This window comes from Leptinotarsa decemlineata, unplaced genomic scaffold, assembly GCF_025532065.1.
Source record: "Leptinotarsa decemlineata unplaced genomic scaffold, Ldec_3_MD MMD2_tig00026317_RagTag_RagTag, whole genome shotgun sequence".
In the NCBI taxonomy this organism is placed as follows: Eukaryota; Metazoa; Arthropoda; class Insecta; order Coleoptera; family Chrysomelidae; genus Leptinotarsa; species Leptinotarsa decemlineata.
The window spans coordinates 789,181-810,205 of NW_027412686.1; the positions used below are offsets into that span (position 1 = coordinate 789,181).

Here is a 21,025-nt window from a genome sequence, read left to right on the forward strand (position 1 = left end):
TCCACTTAGTGTTCAATCCTTGTGATAATTCATATTCTATCAAAATCGTAGTTCTTACAATTTTGATTTTCCCATTTTTTCAGTATCTTCAATAATATCAATATTCAATTCATTTCATTTTTATTTTTTCTTCGAGTTTTTTCTTTCGGTTTTCCTAGTTTCAGTTATCACATTTTCTGACAATAGAGTTTACAATTATCAGAGTTTGAACATTTTGAAATGAGAGAAAATATTTGAAATATTTCAATTCGACAACGAAAAAAAAAGGAAATAAACTAAACCGATGCAAGATAAACAAAAAACTAAAATATGAAACAGTTAATGATTGTGATTGTTAACTCATTTATTTTAATTATTCCTATTGCCTGTTTTTCCGTAGTAGAATAACAGTTTCTGGAACTTTATGGCAAAAAACTGAAAGCCCCCTACTTATGATGCACTGTTTGGAACCTTTGGTATAGCAATGAATATTACTGGAGTTTTTTCCCAAAACCAAAATGTTATTTCAACACCTCGACATGTGTTTCGATCACCAAGAGATCATCTTCAAGAGGAAAATCAGACTATTTGATCTTTCTTTTGAAGATGATCACTTGGCGGTTGAAACACGTGTCGAGGTGTTAAAATAACGGTTTGATGTTGGGAAGAAACACCAGTTATATTGAAAGCCTCCTGATAAATTCAAGTTCTATCAGTTATTATTCATAGTATTGTCTCATTTACAATGATTCTGAACTATAGAATTTCAAGTCGAAGTTTATAGCTTTGATCGGCTCATTCCCATTCATTTTCTTTAAATATTCCTATCGAAATTATAGATATATGATGCAATCCAAAAATGAACTACAGAATCTGTTCTAGGCGTATACGTCGTTTCTCTGGATAAAGCCCTCGAGACCAATCATCTTTCAGCCAGAGTGGGTGATAACGTTGAAATAAAGTGTGACGTAACAGGATCCCCGGTTCCTCCCATAGTGTGGAGGAGAAATCACATCGACTTAGCTTCGCTCAACGAGGAGGATGTTCGAGTATTCGGAGACGGAAGCTTATATCTCACTAGGATTCAGCTACAGCATGCAGGAAATTATACCTGCCACGCACAAAGGAATAAGGATATCGTGCAGACTCATATGTTGACTGTTCATAGTAAGTACTGTTTTCTGAGTATTATACTTTCTTATACTTATTTCTATTCCTTTGAGAGCTCTTCGGTGAAAATGTTAAATAATTTTCAACTGAAATCACATTGATGAATTATCAGAAGATGAGTAGAATATTTTCGGGACAACATGAAATATATACTGTCCAATCCAGAAGATGAAGCAGATTTAGACATATTCAGTAGAATTACAATATAAAACAGATTTTCATTTTCATAACTACATGCTTATATTAGTTGTTGAACACTCAGAAATATTATAATTCAATTTTCGCTACTTTCATTGACAAAAAAGGTGAATAAAAACATTTTTCATTCTGTATTCAAGGAGCATTTGTATGATAAAAATCACTATTGCTAATATTTCTACCATAATCGTTGTTAACTGTTAACCGATTCAACTGAAGTCGTATCTTCGATAACGAAGAAGTTAGCAATAACAATAATAATTTGCAATAATCATTTGATCACACTATCATGAATGAAAAGTTGTCTGAAAAGTAATATGTTGGATTAGAAAATATGATGTCGAATCAAAGAGAAACCTTTAACAATCAATAATTTTTTTTTCAAACATTGCGGTCGACAGGTATATATTATATCGAGGACGGTGTTTTAAGGATTGTAGCTGACAGGCTGTTTCATTGTATAATGAACAGGATATGGCAAACCGTTCAATAACTGAATTACTTGGTGATGAAAATAAAAAATACTGAAACATACTTCCTGATGTCAGATATTTCTCAATAACTCATCCACTGAATGTTCTTCTTGAAAATTGAAAAGGAGAAGAAAGTCGAGAAAATAGGATATTTTATCATGTTACAAGATCAAGCTCGTAATCATATCGGAAGAGCAGTTTGTATTTTGTGCAATGATGGTTGGCAAATCAATATTATCTGCACGAACGAATCAATCATCAGAATGAATTATTTATACTCGTTCATAGTTCAGTCCAAGCACATGACTGTGTTAAAAAAGGAAAAATATTGCTTTTTGGGAAGTTAATTACCAATACAATATTTTCATACAAATTGAAAATGAAGGAAATAATTACGGAATAATTTCTCCATCTTCACAACAAAAATGAGGGAATTTTTTGAAGAAAGAAAGAGAGCAGTCGATTTTAAACTAAACTCTTTTCTCTAAGATGTGTAAATTATGCAAAAGAGTACCTTTCTACTCAAACTAGAAAAAAGCCCTCTCGGAGCAACTACTTCCATATGAATATTGAATTAAACGAAAAAAATAATATTTTTCAAATAACTGCTTTCATGAATAAGGAGAGGTAGAAAACCAAAAATTTTATTTCACAACTTTCTAGTTGTAATGAGGCAACTTGAAATGATATACCATCTAAAATTACCCAAAAAATGTCACTGGGTGCATTTATAGAAATTGTTTGAAAAATTGTGGTGGTCTCAACTTCCAGTAACTGAAAACTAGAGAATGTGAAACACACAAATGACACTGAATATTAGTCATATGCTTTTAATATTCATTTGGTTTTTAGTCGAATCAACGGAGACATTTTCTTGGAAGTCATCAGAAAGGCTTCAATTTTGATGATTTTTTAAATTTCCGTTTTAATATATTATTGTAAATTATACTCAAAAGGAAATAACGCCGGCCGCCACTGGTAACCATAAACCAAACGTGACGTAGCTGAGAGCGTGGGAATATCCAATGTTACCTGCCGCTCGAGAAGCAGCAAGAAATGTGCTACCGATGTCGATGGAACTTCGGCGAAAATTCTACGATGTTCGATTGCGATATTTAAACACTGGCTGCAAGCGTAATCCGGGAGTCAAGTACACAGTGAACTGGAAGATTCAGTGCGATAAGCGAAGTGATCAAGTAATGCGATAGACATTCAGACAGTCTAGTGTACGGTACAGTGCGGTACGCGAAGTGATCTAGTAAGGCGATAGACATTAAGATAATAGTTGAAATTTTTAGTTGAAGTCTTTGTTGTATTTCAAGTGAAATAAAATTAGGTTTCATTATTCAATGTAGTCAATTATTGGTGACCCACGGGGGAAAAACGTAACAATATTTTCCAAAATCAAAAACATTTTGAAATCGGGACAAAATTATTTTGATATTGATATATTGGAGAGCAATGCATGGCATTAGGCTACTCTTTCTGTATCTTATGGAGTTTTAGGCATTCGTACAATCACTGATCTGTCACTACCTGCATTCCTCTCTTCAAGTTATAGTGTAACCAGACAGATTCAATTTTACCACCCTCCTTTTCATCGGATAACAATTTGAGGGAGGCCGAACAACTATGGATCTCACGAACTTATCTAGAAGTACCAAGTACCAGAAAAATGTTCAACATACCTGGGATATTCTTCTGGTAAAAAATGACTTGAATAATTTGTTAGACTTGGCTAAATCTCCTATAGAAAAGGCACGTATGGAAGCAGTGTCGTCAAAACATACAGGCGCTTGGTTGAATACCTCATCAGTTTCATCCCTTGGTACATTATTGGACAATGAATATTTTAGAGTTGCTGTAGGTCTTCGACTAGATTTCAATAGTTCTGTTCAACACAAATGCAAATGTGGAGTGGAAGTAGACACCCGATAATATTATGGACTGAGTTGTAGATATAGCGCCGGGCGCTTTTTCCGTCATCAAACTATAAATGATGTCATCAAACGTGCCTTAAGTTCGGCAAATATTTCTTCCATCTAAGAACTCCCAGGCACTTGCAGCAATGATGGGAAACGACCAGAGATGCCATGACTCTCATTCCTTGGCGGAGAGGAAAACGGGTTGTCTGGGATTTCACCTGCGTCGATACTTTCGCTCCTTGTCACGTTCCTTCGACTTCTGTATCCAGCGGTGCAACAGCTTAGCGGAATTATCAAAAAGACGGAAATACAATTATTTGGCAAATATTTTCATTTTTTTCAGCTATAGGAATCGAAACATTTAATACCTTAGGCCCCCAAGTAATGGAGTTCATTCATGAAATAGGCATTTGGATCTCCAAAGAGACGAATGACCGAAGAGCTACCTTTTTTTTGATTCTCATTCATGTTCAGGTACAATCCCTCAATCGAAAACACTAAATGAATTATCTATGTTTTCCAGGAACAAAATATATCAGCATCTACCTATAATGGTACGGCCAATCCTATCCTACCGTCATCCCCAATCGAGCATTATCTATCACAAATCTCTTTCTTCGATGCCGCTATCCAATTCTCATGTTTTTACGCAACGCAACGAATATTTACAGACAGTGCAAGAACTAGAGTTGTGCCGTATGGTGGAAGACTCGCAGCAAAACTGTCAAGCTTTGACAGAAGAGGAAGTGAAAACTCTGAATGTGGCTAAGTTTCAGTCTTCTGGCAGAGCCCTCACAGTCCCCAAAAGAACTTATATTCAATTTAGGTTTGAGCAGTTCAGCTTCGAATTCCTCATACCACCGATCCAATGAAGGGATGAAACATCGTATCCGTGAATACACAGACGAAGATAGTAGTGACGAACGTAGTATCAACAGTTACAATATTATATCGGTGCTACATTCTTCAATCAGAACTCTTAGGTTTAATGGGTTGAAAAATATTGGAAACACCTGTTGAGAAACCTGAACCGATCTTAACGAAGATAGACAATAAAATAGAGCGACAGTGGAAAAACACAAGATTCCTGGCTGAGATATTTGAATATGAACAACTCTAAGATTGTAGACAATTTACCACAAAGAACTGACCAATTGAGTTTGTCACATTCCTTGGATACCTTCACGTGAGAGGAAATTCTGGATGGAGATGAAAAACCAATGTGTTCGAGGTGCAAGGAAAGAAGAAAATGTACAAAATCCTCATCAATCTATACGTTTCCCCGTATTTCAGTAATTCATTCAAAAAGATTCTCTCCAACGGAAAGATTCAGAGACAAATTGAATGTTTCCATTGACTTTTCTTCAGATGGATTAGATATGAGCAACTATGCAGCAGACAATGTGGCTGCTTGTTATAATCTATATGCACTTTGAAATCACAGTGGGGCATATTGCAGATACCTATACAGTGGCACGTGGCATGAATACAATTCACACGTGTCCCCAGTTTCACCAAGATCGCTTGTGAGTGATGAGGCATATGTCCTCTTTCATGAAGAGGAGGTAACAAAGCAGCACCTTTGAAATGATTCTTCTTTTTCTTCCTTTCCTTATATAAATTTAATTTCGTGAATGGATTTGTATTTCATGATTGATGAAAATAAATGTATGTATATATATTTAAAAAAAATTAGCATGATTCATTAGATAATAATAATAATAATAATAATAATACGTTTATTGGTCCTTAATATGAGCATACAAGAAGCTATAGGGCAAGTCAAGGTATACAAAATTGTAGTAAAATATAGTATTATAGGTATATATATATATATACATATACACATACATATATACACACATATACACACACATACATACATATATATCCATATATATATATATACATACACACACACATATATACATATACACATATATACACACATATATACACATACATACACATACACATATAAGTGAATAAAATAAAATAAATAAATGCTAGCGGACAGCACAGTACATTTGAAGACATAAGAAAACTAAATACTAGCATAAAATAAATATATGTATACAAGTGAATAAAATATGTAAATGCTAGCGGACCGCACAGTATATTTAAAGACATGACAAAAGTTAGCACTAGCAATTGCGACAATATTCAAAATACTCATTCAGATCGTACGGTGTAATATGAAGTAAGAAGTCTTTAGTTTTTTTCCTAAAAATGTGTGCCTGATTTATTAACTTCAATTCATTGGGGAGGACGTTATATAGTTTCAATCCCATTATATCAGGTAGATTGTGACAGAGGTTTAGACGTGACTTTGGTAGGCGGAGCTCGTTTCTTCTCCTGGTGTTGTAACTATGAAAGTCAGTACTTGTGAGAAACGTGTTTTTCTTTTTATGAATATATGTTAAGACTTCCAAAATATAGAGACCGTAAAAAGAAAGAATACCGAATTTCTTGAAGAGATTTCGACATGACTGCAGCTTCGGTGCATTTGTTATGCAACGAATTATTCGTTTTTGTGCAATAAATATATCTTTAGCGGCTGGAGATGTACCCCAGATACTGATTGCATAACTAATTCTGGATTGAATTTGAGCATAATAAAATAATAGTAGACCTTCAGTGTTCAATACATTTTTTAACATTCTGATTTGATAGCATCTAGAGTTCAGTGAGCCGGTGAGACTTTTGCAGTGTGTTTTAAAAGTAAGGTCGTTGTCAAGAGAAATGCCCAAGAATTTAATAGTGGTACAGGGTTCGATAGAGATACCGCATAGGTTCAGGTTCAAGGCAGGCAAATTGAGGTTTTGACTGGTATGGAATGTCATGTAGTTTGTTCACGTAATAACTATAACACCAACGTTAAATATGTTTTTATGGTTATAATAAAGCATCTAAATGCAACAGAATTTTTTTTCAGAAAACAGTCGAAATGAAAATGAGTTCACTTTATCCAATCACCAGAAATGCAATACTCTTCACGACGCGCGTTTCACCAACGAAGTGGGTGTTACATGAATAATAAAGAGTAAACATTGAAAACATCACGAAAGTATGCAAGATACTTGTATGCGATGATGCTAGAACGAACAAACAAAATATATACATACATATACAGTACACATAACCGTAATCACTAACTGTTTCACACATCTGATATATCTACTACTTATGTATCAGTATACACATATAACCTCCTCTCCTAATTGATACAATTTCGTTTCTTTCCAATCTTCTCAAGTGTGATAACGATTAGCATTGGACGAGTTCAATGAGTTATAGTAATGTTTCTTGGAAAATATGGGTTTCCCCCCTGAAAAAAATTTCAACTTTTTGAAAAATATTCATTTGTCGGATACACTCTCACTGAACTAATTTTCCAAATTTGAGGTCATTTAATTGATGCATTTTATCCTGATCTGAATATTAACCATATTTCCATAATCAACTATTATCTCCAAAGTTCAGGAACAGTTTACATTAATACTTCGACAATGGGTCTATAATAACAGCGTTAAAAAGTTTTTTCCAACTTTGTTCGATAACTCGTATCGTTTACAAACAATAGCATTACTTTCAATGTTGATAATATAGGATATTAGGAATGGTGCTGCTAGAAAGTTTTGTAATGAACGCTGTTCTTCTAAACGATTTTCAAACAATGTGTTCACGTTGGCATATTTTATGTAAGCAGCATGTGAAAAAAATGGGCCAACTTGGGGTAATGAATACTATGAAATTGTTATCTTCAGAGAAAAAACCGATCTGGAAGTGAGAGTATGAAATGAATATAAAGTGATACATATTCAAGAAAATATTTCTAATGCTCTCTTTTCTTATTCGGGTCTATTTATTGTAGTTGTTTCACGGAGCTTATTTTCCTGAATTATTGATGTACTAAAGCCCTCATCTATCGATTATAATAATAGTAATCTTCATTCTTTGAAATACATATTTGAAATCAGCTTTTGCAGAGAAGAATTCTCCCAAAGCTCTCCCAAATTTATATTCATTAGATATTTCAATATCGCCTATTATCGAAAGTTTGCAAATGTAACATATCATCCTATATTGTGATTTAATGGGCATTTGACAAATGTGAAACTCTGAAACATGTGAGGTATTGATACATTTCTATTGAGAACAATATACAACTTCGTAAATACAGGGTGTAACTGAATAAGTGTAAAACATTCAAGGAGGTGATTCCTCATCGAAAAAAAGATAGGATCTTTCATATAAAGAAACTTCATTGGAGCATCCCTTGATAAGTTACAGCCCCCTAAAGGGGGTACTTGAAATTTATATAACAATTGTTTTCACAAGCACTGAGGAAGTTACAATATTGAAATTAACCTGACGTTTTGTACAAGAAGACACTTGAATGTTTCACGCTTATTTAGTTACACCCTGTATATTTTGCTATAACTCTAGAGACGTTTGATTTTTTGAAAGATTTTGAACAAGATTTCGGTTCGCAACGTCACATAACGTTTCACCGTATCTCATCTATTGGCCATTTAATTTTACTGATGGAAACAAATATTATAGAAATCATGAGTGTTTTATAGGAAATGGCTAGATTCTGAAACAATACTTATTTTTGAATAATATTAATTTAATTTCTTTGTTGAAATTGAAAGGGCCAATTGAGCTATTTGCGAACGATTATTCATTGTGGATCTGGCATCGATTCAATAAAGTATACAAGTACTTAAGTTCATAATAAATCTACCAATTATTCATCATTATTGGTATTCTTCATAGAATATTAAATCATATCAATGGTAAATATTTAATGAACATATATTATAGTTTAATATATTCGCGATTGAAATATTCAATTTCCATATCGAGACTTTAAACCGTTGATAAAACATTGGAATAAATCCATCAAATGTATTTATGAACTTCCACAGTTGAAACCAAATGAAAATATCATATGAACCCATTCACCTCACCATAATAAGAATAGGGTAGTTTGAAATCCACTGGAAATTATTTCATTGATAATTTTTGCAGAAGGATATTTCAGTAATAACATCCAAATAAACCTTTAAAAATTGAAAAAAGTTGTATATTCTGTTCTTATTCGAAAAATTAGTATTTTTAAATTTTCATTATTTGATATTTATTGTTTGTTTCTCGATAATTCTCTAGCAGATATGATACAGTTCTATATATGAAACAAAGACACAACACTTTACAACACTTTTGGTGTACTTCAGGTACATTATAAATTTCATCATTCTACCCAACCATTATATTTTACTGAATATGAATAAAATTTTTGAACTGAATATTGACAATTTCTTGCTATCAAGGTTATTCACGAGTTCATCAGAAAATTCAAAAGTCAACTTTGCGACATAAATAGTTATTCTGTTCAACTTTATTATACATTCAACTCTACTATACATAATGAAGGATAACTGTTACAATAATGTATGTCCATCTAAGTATCTTGTTATATCGAATTGAAAATGAAATTGAATAGCATTGAAATTGAAAAAATTGACTCTCTTGTTTTCAGCTGTACCAGAAGTTCATGTAACACCAAGAATTCAATCAAAGAGACCTGGTGAAGATGCTTCCATGTTGTGTCATGTTGCGGGTGAACCTTTTCCGAAGGTGAGTCTCAAATTCAAAATGTATTTTATCAGCATGTGAAAAAAGCAATATCATCAGGTTACTCATAGTATTATAATTCATGAACATAATCATTTCATTTCTAGATAACATTGATTTTTGATTTGCTACTTCTTCATCATCAATCAAAAATGTGAGAAACTTCCAAAAAAGAGAAATAAAATAAATACTTTGAAAGGTGTATATTTCGGGATAGATTAGTTTTTGCGAACCAAAATCTTTTGGATTTCACTTCTCCATCTTTATACAAAAAATTGGGAAAACTTCCAAAGGAAGGAAGAGAGCAATTGAGTTCGAAATAAAATCTTCACAAAGTTATGTAGATCGTGCATGAAAGTTACTTCCAGATATAAACTGAAATTAGTTCGAATCATATATCATTCATTAATATTTATTGTTCATTTCATCTGAAGAACATAGTTTCTTGTACATTTCTCAGTATCAACAAATTTTTTATCCTTTTGGAGTTTTATAAATTTATTGATGATTTTGAAAGTGGTCATTTCCAAAAATTTATGATCGGCAATGAATTTTTCTTTGCATTTCAATGATGATTTCTTCGTAGGTTCAATGGCTAAAAAATGATGAACCTTTGAAACTAGATCCTTCAAGAAAATATCAAATTATAGGAAACGGAACTGCTCTCAAACTACGAAATATTGTATTCGCAGACACTGGAGCGTACATGTGCCAAGCTACCAGTATAGGTGAGGAAATATATTTTCAATTGTAGTTGGTAAGTTTTTTGTTCAAGAGGTTTAGTTTTTGTTATAAATGTTCAACAGTTCGTGTTTAGCTTGATGCATTCTACATTCAACTCAAGGAGGGTTTTTAATCGACAGCTTTATTCGAAATTTAACTTTTACATAAGTGTTTCCTTTGATCATAATGAAAAATGACCAACAGATAATTGTCAAGATGATTTTGATTATATGCCCATTCATGCAAAATGAGATATATAAAAATTCTTAATTTTGACATGCTCCATTCTGGAAACATTTTCTTCAAATAGGGATATTGAAATTAAATCTCAAATGATGAAGAGGTACATTGTAACTAAAAGTATACTATTATAAATATATAAAATACATAATGTCGTGTATATGTCGCAGCCAACTAGCTTAATTAATCGTTCAATCAACAGCCCAGCCTCTTTACTAAACAGTTCAACTAGCGGCCTGAATGACATTCAGCCATTTGATCAAACAGCTAGACAAATTACTTGGATCGATGACGTGATGAAGAGGATAAACATAATATCTGATATTCAAGTAGTACCCCCTCCTTATCAGAATCCATCCCCTCGTATTATAACACCGCCACCTGACAACAACAACGGTGAAACCGTCCACTCTGCTATAGAAAACCCAATACTCGAAATCAAAATAACCGAGCATTGCATCAATAAATTTACTAATCAGATTATATTCAATCAAAAAGAAGCTGGTTCCTATCATGTCATTCGCAGTGAATCGCTCGGCACAGGCCGCAGACAAACTGTTTATTTATCTAGCAACTTTGAACAGGAAATATTAAATTTTTTTCAAAGAATACGTGGACCCTAAAAAATCACATTGCATATTCATTAATAAATCAGAAATTGACCGTGCCCAAAAATTATCTATCATTCTCCCAAAATTTTTCAAAAATCAATCATCCAAACTTTGTATTACGGCACAGTTCGTCAAAGACATAACGGACGAAGATAGACGAACAGAACTCACAGGATATCACCATGAACAAACGAGTCACCGCGTAATAAACGAGTCTCTCTTAGACCTTAGAAAAATATATTTTTGGCCAGGTATGAAAAACCAAATAACAGAATACATAAATAATTGCGACATATGCCAATAAGCGAAATATGAGAGGAATCCACCTAAGATCAAATTTGCATTGACCCCAACACTGACAGATCCCTTGGAAGCCATTCACATAGACACATTTCAAATTTCTAACTCCAAATTCTTGACTATTATCGACATTTTCTCGAGGTACGCTTAAGCATACCCCCTCGAACGCATTTGTACGGCAAGCGTGGTTTTCGACAATTTAATGACTTTCATTGCACATCACGGTGATAGTGGCACTGAATCAAAACTTCTTTACTCAAAGACTTCTGTACCCTCCACAATATTAAAATTCATTTTACAACACCCGGGAATTCAAATAGTAACAGCCCAGTAGAAATACTCCGTTCCACACTTATTGAAATGTTTCGAGTTCTTAAAATGAAAGACCAACGAGCGAGCCCAAAACAATTAATGCAATACGCTATAGTTCGGTATATTTCCACAATTCACAGTGTCACGAAACAAAAACCTTTTGACATTATCCACGGACGACTTGACGCTCTAGACCCATTTGATATGTCTGACGAAATTATAATGAACCAGTACATAATCGACCGTCGAAAAAGACTGAAAATCCTTTTTGAAAAAATACATGAAACCTCAGTGAAACACAAGACCAAACTTAACGAAAAACAAAATGAGAAACGTGAAGAACCGCCCGAATTACAACCTGGAATCACGGCATTTGTCAAGGATAAAACAGCATCCAGAAGTAAAAATAAACCCCGCTATAGAAAGAAAATAGTAATTGAAGACCTAGGGACTGAAATACAGACAACAAAAGACAAACTTGTACACAAATCATAAATGAAAAGACTCAAAAAACTATCTGTTCTTTCACAGGACAATGAAACTGATGGCGCCATGGCTTCGTGTAGCCATACTCATAACGACGTCCAGAATAGCGTCCAGAATAGCGACTGAAAACTCCTTTGCTCCATTTCCACCTTGGAACTTCCAAATTAATCGAAACCAAACACACCTTCATCCATTTTGTTGAAATATCCCCAATTTTCAATCAACTGAAAAATCTACGATCCTTTTATAATAAAATTGCCGACCACGTTAGAAGCCATCAGCAAATCTAATCTAATCAGCAAGCGCCCCACCATAACATAATAGATGAAATAGTAGAAAATGCCAAAATTAACCTTTCGCAAACACTTTTGGCCAATCTACTGAAACACACCGAGTATCTTATTCTAGAAGTAGAAAACAATATAAATAATATTCAACCTCAAAAGCGTTGGAAACGCGGTTCCTTGAATTTAGTGAGAAAAACTTCCAAATGGCTTTTTGGTACTCTGGACTCAGACGATGAAGTTAAATATAACGATACAATACAGATACGCTACGATACATACAATAAAGACAGGATTCCTCAATTTAAAAGTTTATAAGTTCAGGAAGCAAACTTATATTTGCTATACAATTTCCAATTTTCTCTCAAAACTCATTCGAAATGTTTCGCCTATTTCCTATCCCAATTAATAACTCCACAATCGTCCCAAGTCACCCGTTCCTGCTGAGAAAACCAACAACAATACTAGGATGAGATGTGCCCAACAATCGAGGACACACATATTTGCCACGATCATCGGGATCTATAAACAGAAGATTGTATAGCAGCCCTTATCAAAGTAACCGACAATTCAAATTGTCGCACCGCCGGAGTCTACGACCAACCTCATCATAGAACCTATCTCCAGTCAACACGTATTAGTAATTCCAGCTGAAAAACCCAGCATTGCACGACAACATCATTTGAAGTGCAAAGAATGATATTAGGTACTTGACAGACTTGTGTAAATTATTCAATGATGCCAATCTCAATGTAATTGCTGCTTGTAGCCATATTGCTCTTATGCAAGAATGCTATCGGCAGACGCGACTTTCGCAATTTTCCTAATTTGTCAGCAGTATCTTTCAACAACGACGACTTGCTTATTTACTGCCAACATTTGGAGAATCTCCACAGTGATTTCACAGAATGATTCTAGGACATGTTGAAATTGGAAATACCGGACTGGGTATGTTAACATAGCAGGATCACCCCAGCTGGAAGAAGAACTGATAACGAACGAGGAAATAAAAATAAAATGCAAAAATGGATACCAAGAATTTTGGCTACAAAAGCCAATAGTAAATAGAACTTTCTTATTTGGAGATTCACATAGGAAAATGGCTAAGGTCCTTCGTTACATTTTTGGTTCTTTTCAAGGTCACGCGTATACGTGTGACGTCATCGACGCAGGATGGAATGAGTATCGTAGCGATTCAAAGAGCGTGGACTCCCTTTCCCTCTCGGCCCCCTTAGTACTCCTCATCACCGATCGGCCCCCCTTTTGACTCCGCCTCATCCCTCGGCCCCCTTGTCACATTCCAGTCACGTGATCCTAATTAAAAAAGTTCATAATTATGACAATCGAACCCGGTTCTTTCGCGTGGTAGACATTGTCCTTAGCCTCTCACCAATGTGAGATATTGAAAGTAACTGCGAATAATGGGTATTTATAGCGTTAGTTTTGTCGGGACCGAAATTGATTCATTTTATATACTTGACCGTAATTTCCTTGTAGAAAATAGAAAAATATATTTAGATTTGGGAAAGGATTAATATTTCATGTAAAGATGTGTATGTGTGTATGAGAGTGAGAGACACGTGTGACCTAATCCAAGCAAGAAAAAATGGAGATGGTATCGAGATTTTACGTTCCTAGCGCAAGCAGGTGTTACCAGTTGTGAAATAAATCGTTGTTTATTGGGCAATATAATGTTGTCGGTTTCAAAATTGAGCATGAATGGTTACGAATACGACTCGATGAAAATTGGAAGCGCGTAATGAATCAGATTCGAGAAAAAATATGACAACCCAACAGTTCAACCTGCAATCCCACAATGTGTACGGGGTGTTTCAAAATACATTATTGAAGAAAAAAAACATGGCGTCGAAGTGTACGAGATGTCTCAAAATACATCATTAAAGAAAAAGACATGGCGTCGAAGTGTACAGGGTGAGACAAAATGCATACATTATCTGAGAAAAAAAACATAACAGTTCCACGAGGCTGTAAGTTTTCAACGTGCGATCCCTCAATGTGTACAAGGTATCTCAAAATACATAATTGAAGACAAACATGGCGTCGAAGTGTACAAGGTGCATCAAAATATATCATTTGAGAAAAAAAACATGTCGGTTTGAAGTATGATATCATTGTGTATACAGGGCGTTTCAAAATACATCATTTGAGAAAAAAACATGTCGGTTTCACAGAAGTCTAGCGTTACAACTTGTCAGAAGGGCAAGTCTCGTATCTTTGTTAACCAAGTTAGCATCATCAGGAGAAGGAGATGGCACTAAAGTTGTCGAGGAGTTATGTATTGTGGAGTTAACATTCAACACTCCAAAAGTGGGGCAAACCGCGGACACGTGTTTCTGGCTATTGGCCTCATCTGCGCGGTGCAGCCAAGTGTAAAGATAGGCAATACTTGTTTGCCGAAAGCAGGAAACAACACATATGCACGGAGTCAACAACAGGAGCCAACCGCACATTTGTGGTTCTAGTTAGAAGACCTAGAATTCCCAGGCTACATCTAACATGACAACGTAGGCAGCTATAGCTACCTGCGTGACATCCGGGTCCAGGATATAAATACAAAGAGAGATTTTATCGAGTGGATATGATATAAAAATCAAATATGAAACAATTAGTGGACACAACACTCCAAAAGTGGGGCAAACCGCGGACACGTGTTTCTGGCTATTGACCTCATCAGCGCGGTGCAGCCACGTGTAAAGATGGGCAAACTTGTTTGCCGAAAGCAGGAAACAACACATATGCACGGAGTCAACAACAAGAGCCAACCGCACATTTGTGGTTCCAGTTAGAAGACCTAGAATTCCCAGGCTATATATAACATGACCACGTAGGCAGTTATAGCTACCTGCGTGACATCCGGGTCCAGGATATAACTACAAATACGTGGTCATGTTAGATGTAGCCTGGGAATTCTAGGTCTTCTAACTGGAACCACAAATGTGCGATTAGCTCCTGTTGTTGACTCCTTGCATATGTGTTGTTTCCTGCTTTCGGCAAACAAGTGTTGCCCATCTTCACACTTGGCTGCACCGCGCTGATGAGGCCAATAGCCAGAAACACGTGTCCGTGGTTTGCCCCACTTTTGGAGTGTTGTGTCCACTAATTGTTTCATTTTTGATTTTTATATCATACCCACTCGATAAAATCTCTCTTTGTATTTATATTCTGGACCCGGATGTCACGCAGGTAGCTATAGCTGCCTACGTGATCATGTTAGATGTAGCCTGGGAATTCTGGGTCTTCTAACTGGAACCACAAATGTGCGGTTGGCTCCTGTTGTTGACTCCGTGCATATGTGTTGTTTCCTGCTTTCGGCAAACAAGTGTTGCCCATATTTCCACTTGGCTGCACCGCGCCAAGTGCCAATATATATATATATATATATATATATATATATATATATATATATATATATATATATATATATATATATATATATATATATATATATATATATATATATATATATATATATATATATATATATATATATATATATATATATATCGCTGAATGGGCAAATGTACCTCAACAAGACATTGAAAATCTCATTTTGTCGATGCACGATAGATGTAGGGACGTAATAAACCAGCGTGGAGGCCATACTTTGTACTGATTCCAATTTTTTTTTGTATTATGATTTTTTTCGGGGTGCCAAAGAAGAGCCTTATTTTTTTTAGTTTTGCTTATATGCGCACTCAGTATTTTTGATCATCTAATAAATTTTGTTGTAAGTTACATTCGTTTAATAATCACGCGTCAACTTTTTTTCCCTAAAGCGATCTGAAAAAAAATTATTGGCATTTTTAAAAATATCCCCAGACTTTTCCGATGTATATATATATATATATATATATATATATATATATATATATATATATATATATATATATATATATATATATATATATATATATATATATATATCTCGAGAAAAATTTTGAAAATTAAATGATTCAACAACTCTCACCAACTTTTAATTGAATTACATTTGAATAAATGAGGAAAAAGTCAAACTTAAAAACAATTTCTTTCAAATAGAATCGGTGCACTTGTCACTGGTATCACTTTCAACGGATGCAACTAACTCATTTCGCCATGCAAGACGTATTTATAGTAAATTAATTAATGACATATTTTAAAATGAAACAAAGAAAATTGAAGTCTGTTTCGTCGCTTCGAGAACTGCGTATCTCCGGATGATGATTCAGCATTGGCAGTGATCAATGTCACCTTGGGCATGAATATAAAATTATGTGATGACATACTCAGAAATGAAACGAAGAAAATCAAACGAAGAAAAATAGATAGGCATAGATGCCTATCTATGTTAGATGCCTATGTTAGGCATGTTAGTCATGCCTATGTTAGGCATCTAACATAGATAGGCATCTATGTTAGATGCCTATTCAGAGTTGACATCGATCCATGTTACCTTAAGTATGAATAGAGAAGAGCAACAAACACAGGGATTCTGCTTTTTCTTTCTTTCATTTGAAGTTTTTTCCTCAAATGATATACTTTGAAACACCCTGTACACGACATGTTTGTTTTCGATGATGTATTTTGAGATACCTTGTACACATTGAGGGATCGCACGTTGAAAACTTACAGCCTCGTGGAACTGTTATGTTTTTTTTCTTAAATGATGTATGTATTTTGACGCACCCTGTACACTTCGACGCCATGTTTTTTTCTTTAATGATGTATTTTGCGACACCCCGTACTCATTGAGAGATCGCAGGTTGAACTGTTGGGTTGTCATATTTTTTCTCAAATCTGATTCATCATTATTAATATATCACTTTCGCGCTTCCAATTATTCCTTATCTTTCATGCCTAATTTTACAACCGGCAACACCTGCCTGAGCTAGGAACGTGAAACCTCGATACCATCTCCATCTCTCTTTGCATCGATTACGTCACACGTGTCTCTCACTCTCACACATACATACACTTTACATGAAATATCAATTCTTTCCCAAAACTGAGTATATTTTTCTATCTTCTACAAGTAAATGAGGATTATAACTTCCCTAACATTCTACGGAAATCAAAAAATGTGGTCAGGTATATAAAATGAGTCAATTTCGCGTGACCTTGACAGGAACCAAAAATGCCACGATGAACCTTAGCCATTTTCCCATGTAAATATACATAAGAAAAATCTAAAAACGGTGCAGCCTATTTACTACCCTACCTACCTACTCTACCTCTCAATCCCATTATTACCGTGTTGAAAGCCATCCTAAAAACAATAACCTCTTTCTTGACACACCCTGTATACCCATATTATTCTCATTCCAAGCTTGACTTTTCGAGCGATAGCGTAACATATCTTCCAACTTATCATGTTGAACGCGCTCGACTCTAGTTATCAACAACGCCGAAACCAACCGAACACGCAATACCCATATCTACCAACTATTCGCATCCACTTTCAATATCCCTCTCCAGCGACGAGATTATACTCTAAGGCTACCACACCAAACGTCCCGCGTTCAATTCCCCAACTAAAAACTTTTTTATAATGTATTATGTTACCTAATTATGTCTAGTCTGTCTGCCTATACTATGTCTAGTCTGTCTGCCTTTACTATGCCTCATCTTTCTGCCACGGCCCACGGGTCTCCTACTGCCAATCCAGCAATTGTACCCTGGATTGTGGTCCATTGTTCAATGATTTCTGATAGCATTCCCATCATCGTATTTGTTTGAACGTGGATTTAGTGCTGTGGTGACGTTGCTAACTAAAAAGAGAAATCGGTTGTAGATTACCGAACGCGGTGACTTACGGCTGTTTTTGAGTAAGTTCGAGCTTGATATCAACAAACTTGTTAAAAATCCTCAAATTCATCCTTCACATTAGATTAGTTTTAAAAATTAAATTGAAATGTTTGTTTTAATAACATGAATATTACAAAATGGTGCTTTACATTACCCTCATCATCAAATATTGATGATGAATTCGTCTCCAGTAAAATGCCTCCACATTAAGAGTATTTGCCAATTTGTAACAATAATTGAAGCCATTACTAAAATAACATATATACTGTGGGATCAAAGTACATTCAAATACTTCAATAATATACACTTTGTCAATTATCAGAAGACAATACACAACACATAAATTGCAGTCATGAATGATAGTTTGGAAATAGCAACTTTTCAAATAATCGATTCCTAAATGAATGTAAAAAAATGTCGAAAAAAATCTATAAAAACGATAACTATAACTGAACTGTTCCAATTTATTTCGAAATACTTATCACCAATTGATGATTGATATTGCATGTCAATTTTCATCAGCATTTATCTTGGATGCGGTATATATTATGTCTTCAATTAATATCAAGAGTCAATCTTCCACGTTCGCAAGTACCCAAAGACCCAAGTTTAATTAAGATTGCGCATTATTTAACAGGCAATCTCTGCTTTCAGGTGGCCTAACAAGAGACATCAGCTCTCTGGTTGTTCAGGAACAACCCATACCAAGTAAGTAAAAAGTTAGAATAACGCTTCAATAATAAAACAGAATGGGAGAGATAGGACAAGTTCGCGATTCAAAGAAACATCAGACATTTGTCTCTCACAATTTCACAAGTATCCATGATGATGTGATGATGATGTATTTATGATTTCACCAGTGACTTTTGAAGCAGAATTTTTAATTTAACTCGACATCGTTATTCAAACAATAGGTGCGATAGTTACAGAGTAGAATTTCATGTATGTATGTTACGATATATCCTATTCATTAAATTTCTGATTTTGACTGCTAATATATTTTCACAAAATCGATATTTCGTCATCCAGACAACCATAACCTGCATTTCGGTTTATGAATGAATATATGATATTTCGTAGCATTGTAGCTATTTCAAATATATCTCATGAAAAATTTTCTTGGCAATATACTTGACAACAATGCAAGGACTAGAATTTTTGATCATCTACAGTTTTTTTTTTTTTCAATTCAAAATAATGCCAACCGACAGATAGCTGTTTTTGGCCTTTTGGCCTCGTTAATGCTAGACTTGGCTGGTTTTAGACTGAAGACAAATTGCAGGTTGCCGGTAATTATTTTTGTATACGATACAGCACGTCCTAGTGATATGATTTCCACTTGTTAAAAAGCTATTGTGATAGCGAAACATGTGATATTTTTGAAAATAAAGATCAGAGTCAATCAGATAACAAAATTTTACGTCAGAGTTGATGGTACGATCTATCATTCAGAAACAACTGCGATTTGCAGAAGAGAAGAGGCTCTACGAATTATTAGTAACGCATTTCCATGTGGATATGTCAAAAAATTGTTGTTTGTTGAAGATAAAGCTAATTTCATGTTATCTATTTTTCAAAGTAACTTTATATTGAAATTAGTATTATTCACAATTTATTTTTTGATAGAATTTTAACCTCTGGCGTAAAGTGAATCTATGAATTTTTCTTACTGTTCCTCATATTCTAAAAATAATAAGTAATAAAGTTTATGAATCCGAAGTAACATACAATACATACTCGTACATGCATACAAACGAGTACATACAAGTGAAATACAATACATAGATGGACAAAACCAGTATGTTTGTAATGGAAGTAAAAGCAATTCGTATCTTACGGAGACATCATCATGAGAATCTACAGACCCTTCAGCGAAATTAAAAAATTTGAAATTAAAACGAGGCTCTCTGAGGATTCATCCTGTCTTTCAATACAGCTTCCACTGCAAGGCAACAAACTCAAAGTTTCAAAAAATGTTGAAAATAGTTTGAGTTATGTGATAGAATCGGCCGATACTTGATGAAAACCCATAACGTATTCAAGAAACACTTTTTTGTGATATTTTCACCTGAACATTGTTACAAAACCGCAACACGCATTTCACTATACAATATCGTCAGTATCTTCAGTAAACAAACGTAGGAGCATCCTGAGAAAAACTATCCTATAAAACAATTTTTGTAAATCTTTCGAGTTAAACCAGGTATAAGTAATAAATGAATTTGAAGTTTTTTTTTTCCTGTATATCTCTAAAAGTAAAATTGCTAACTCAGATCCTTCAAACTATTGGCCTTCTTGCAATTAATTGGTTGTGATGGATCGAGTCATTCATTTTAACGATCACAAATCCATTGCAAATTATAACAGATCCACTTCTAGGGATCAATACAGCAACACGGTATCTCAGCTGGCCTTGTCCTTAACTTTTTTACCCTACCGCTTCTTCATCTCGTATTTGTTGGCATTGTGTTGCAAATTCGCGTATTTTGTGACACACTCGACTTGAGTTTTCAAGTTTTCCACGTGGTAATACCTACGTATTACCACATGGAAATAAACAGATAAAGCGGCAATTCAACTCTTCTTCCAGTTTGAAGCTTTTTTGTAAAATAGTAGTTTTATCTTCCTCTTGAAGATGATCACTTGGTGATCGAAACACGTGTCGAGGTGTAGAAATAACGATTTGGTGTTGGGAAAAAACTCCAGTAATATGCATTACCAAATATGCATTACCAAAGGTTCCAAACAGTACATCATAAGTAAAATAGCCTGTTAATTTGTCGAAGCCTCTTCTGTATAACAAACAGCATAGGGATACCAACTCGTCCAAGCCTTTCTCATTTTCTGAAATAAGCATGAACGTAAATTGACTGATC

At 34.6% G+C, this 21,025-nt stretch overlaps 1 protein-coding gene across 2 annotated transcripts in view; it reads left to right on the forward strand.

The window, feature by feature from the left end:
* LOC111511924 (follistatin-related protein 5) overlaps positions 1 to 21,025 on the forward strand; it is a 673,378-nt gene that overhangs the window by 630,547 nt on the left and 21,806 nt on the right. The window contains exons 8-11 of one of the 2 annotated variants that reach the window (XM_074181896.1): positions 850 to 1,146; positions 9,294 to 9,391; positions 9,975 to 10,116; positions 18,804 to 18,857. In XM_074181896.1, coding sequence (XP_074037997.1) covers positions 850 to 1,146; positions 9,294 to 9,391; positions 9,975 to 10,116; positions 18,804 to 18,857 — 591 coding nt within the window. The remainder of the gene's footprint in view (positions 1 to 849; positions 1,147 to 9,293; positions 9,392 to 9,974; positions 10,117 to 18,803; positions 18,858 to 21,025) is intronic. The other variant, XM_074181897.1, reaches the window with a different exon arrangement.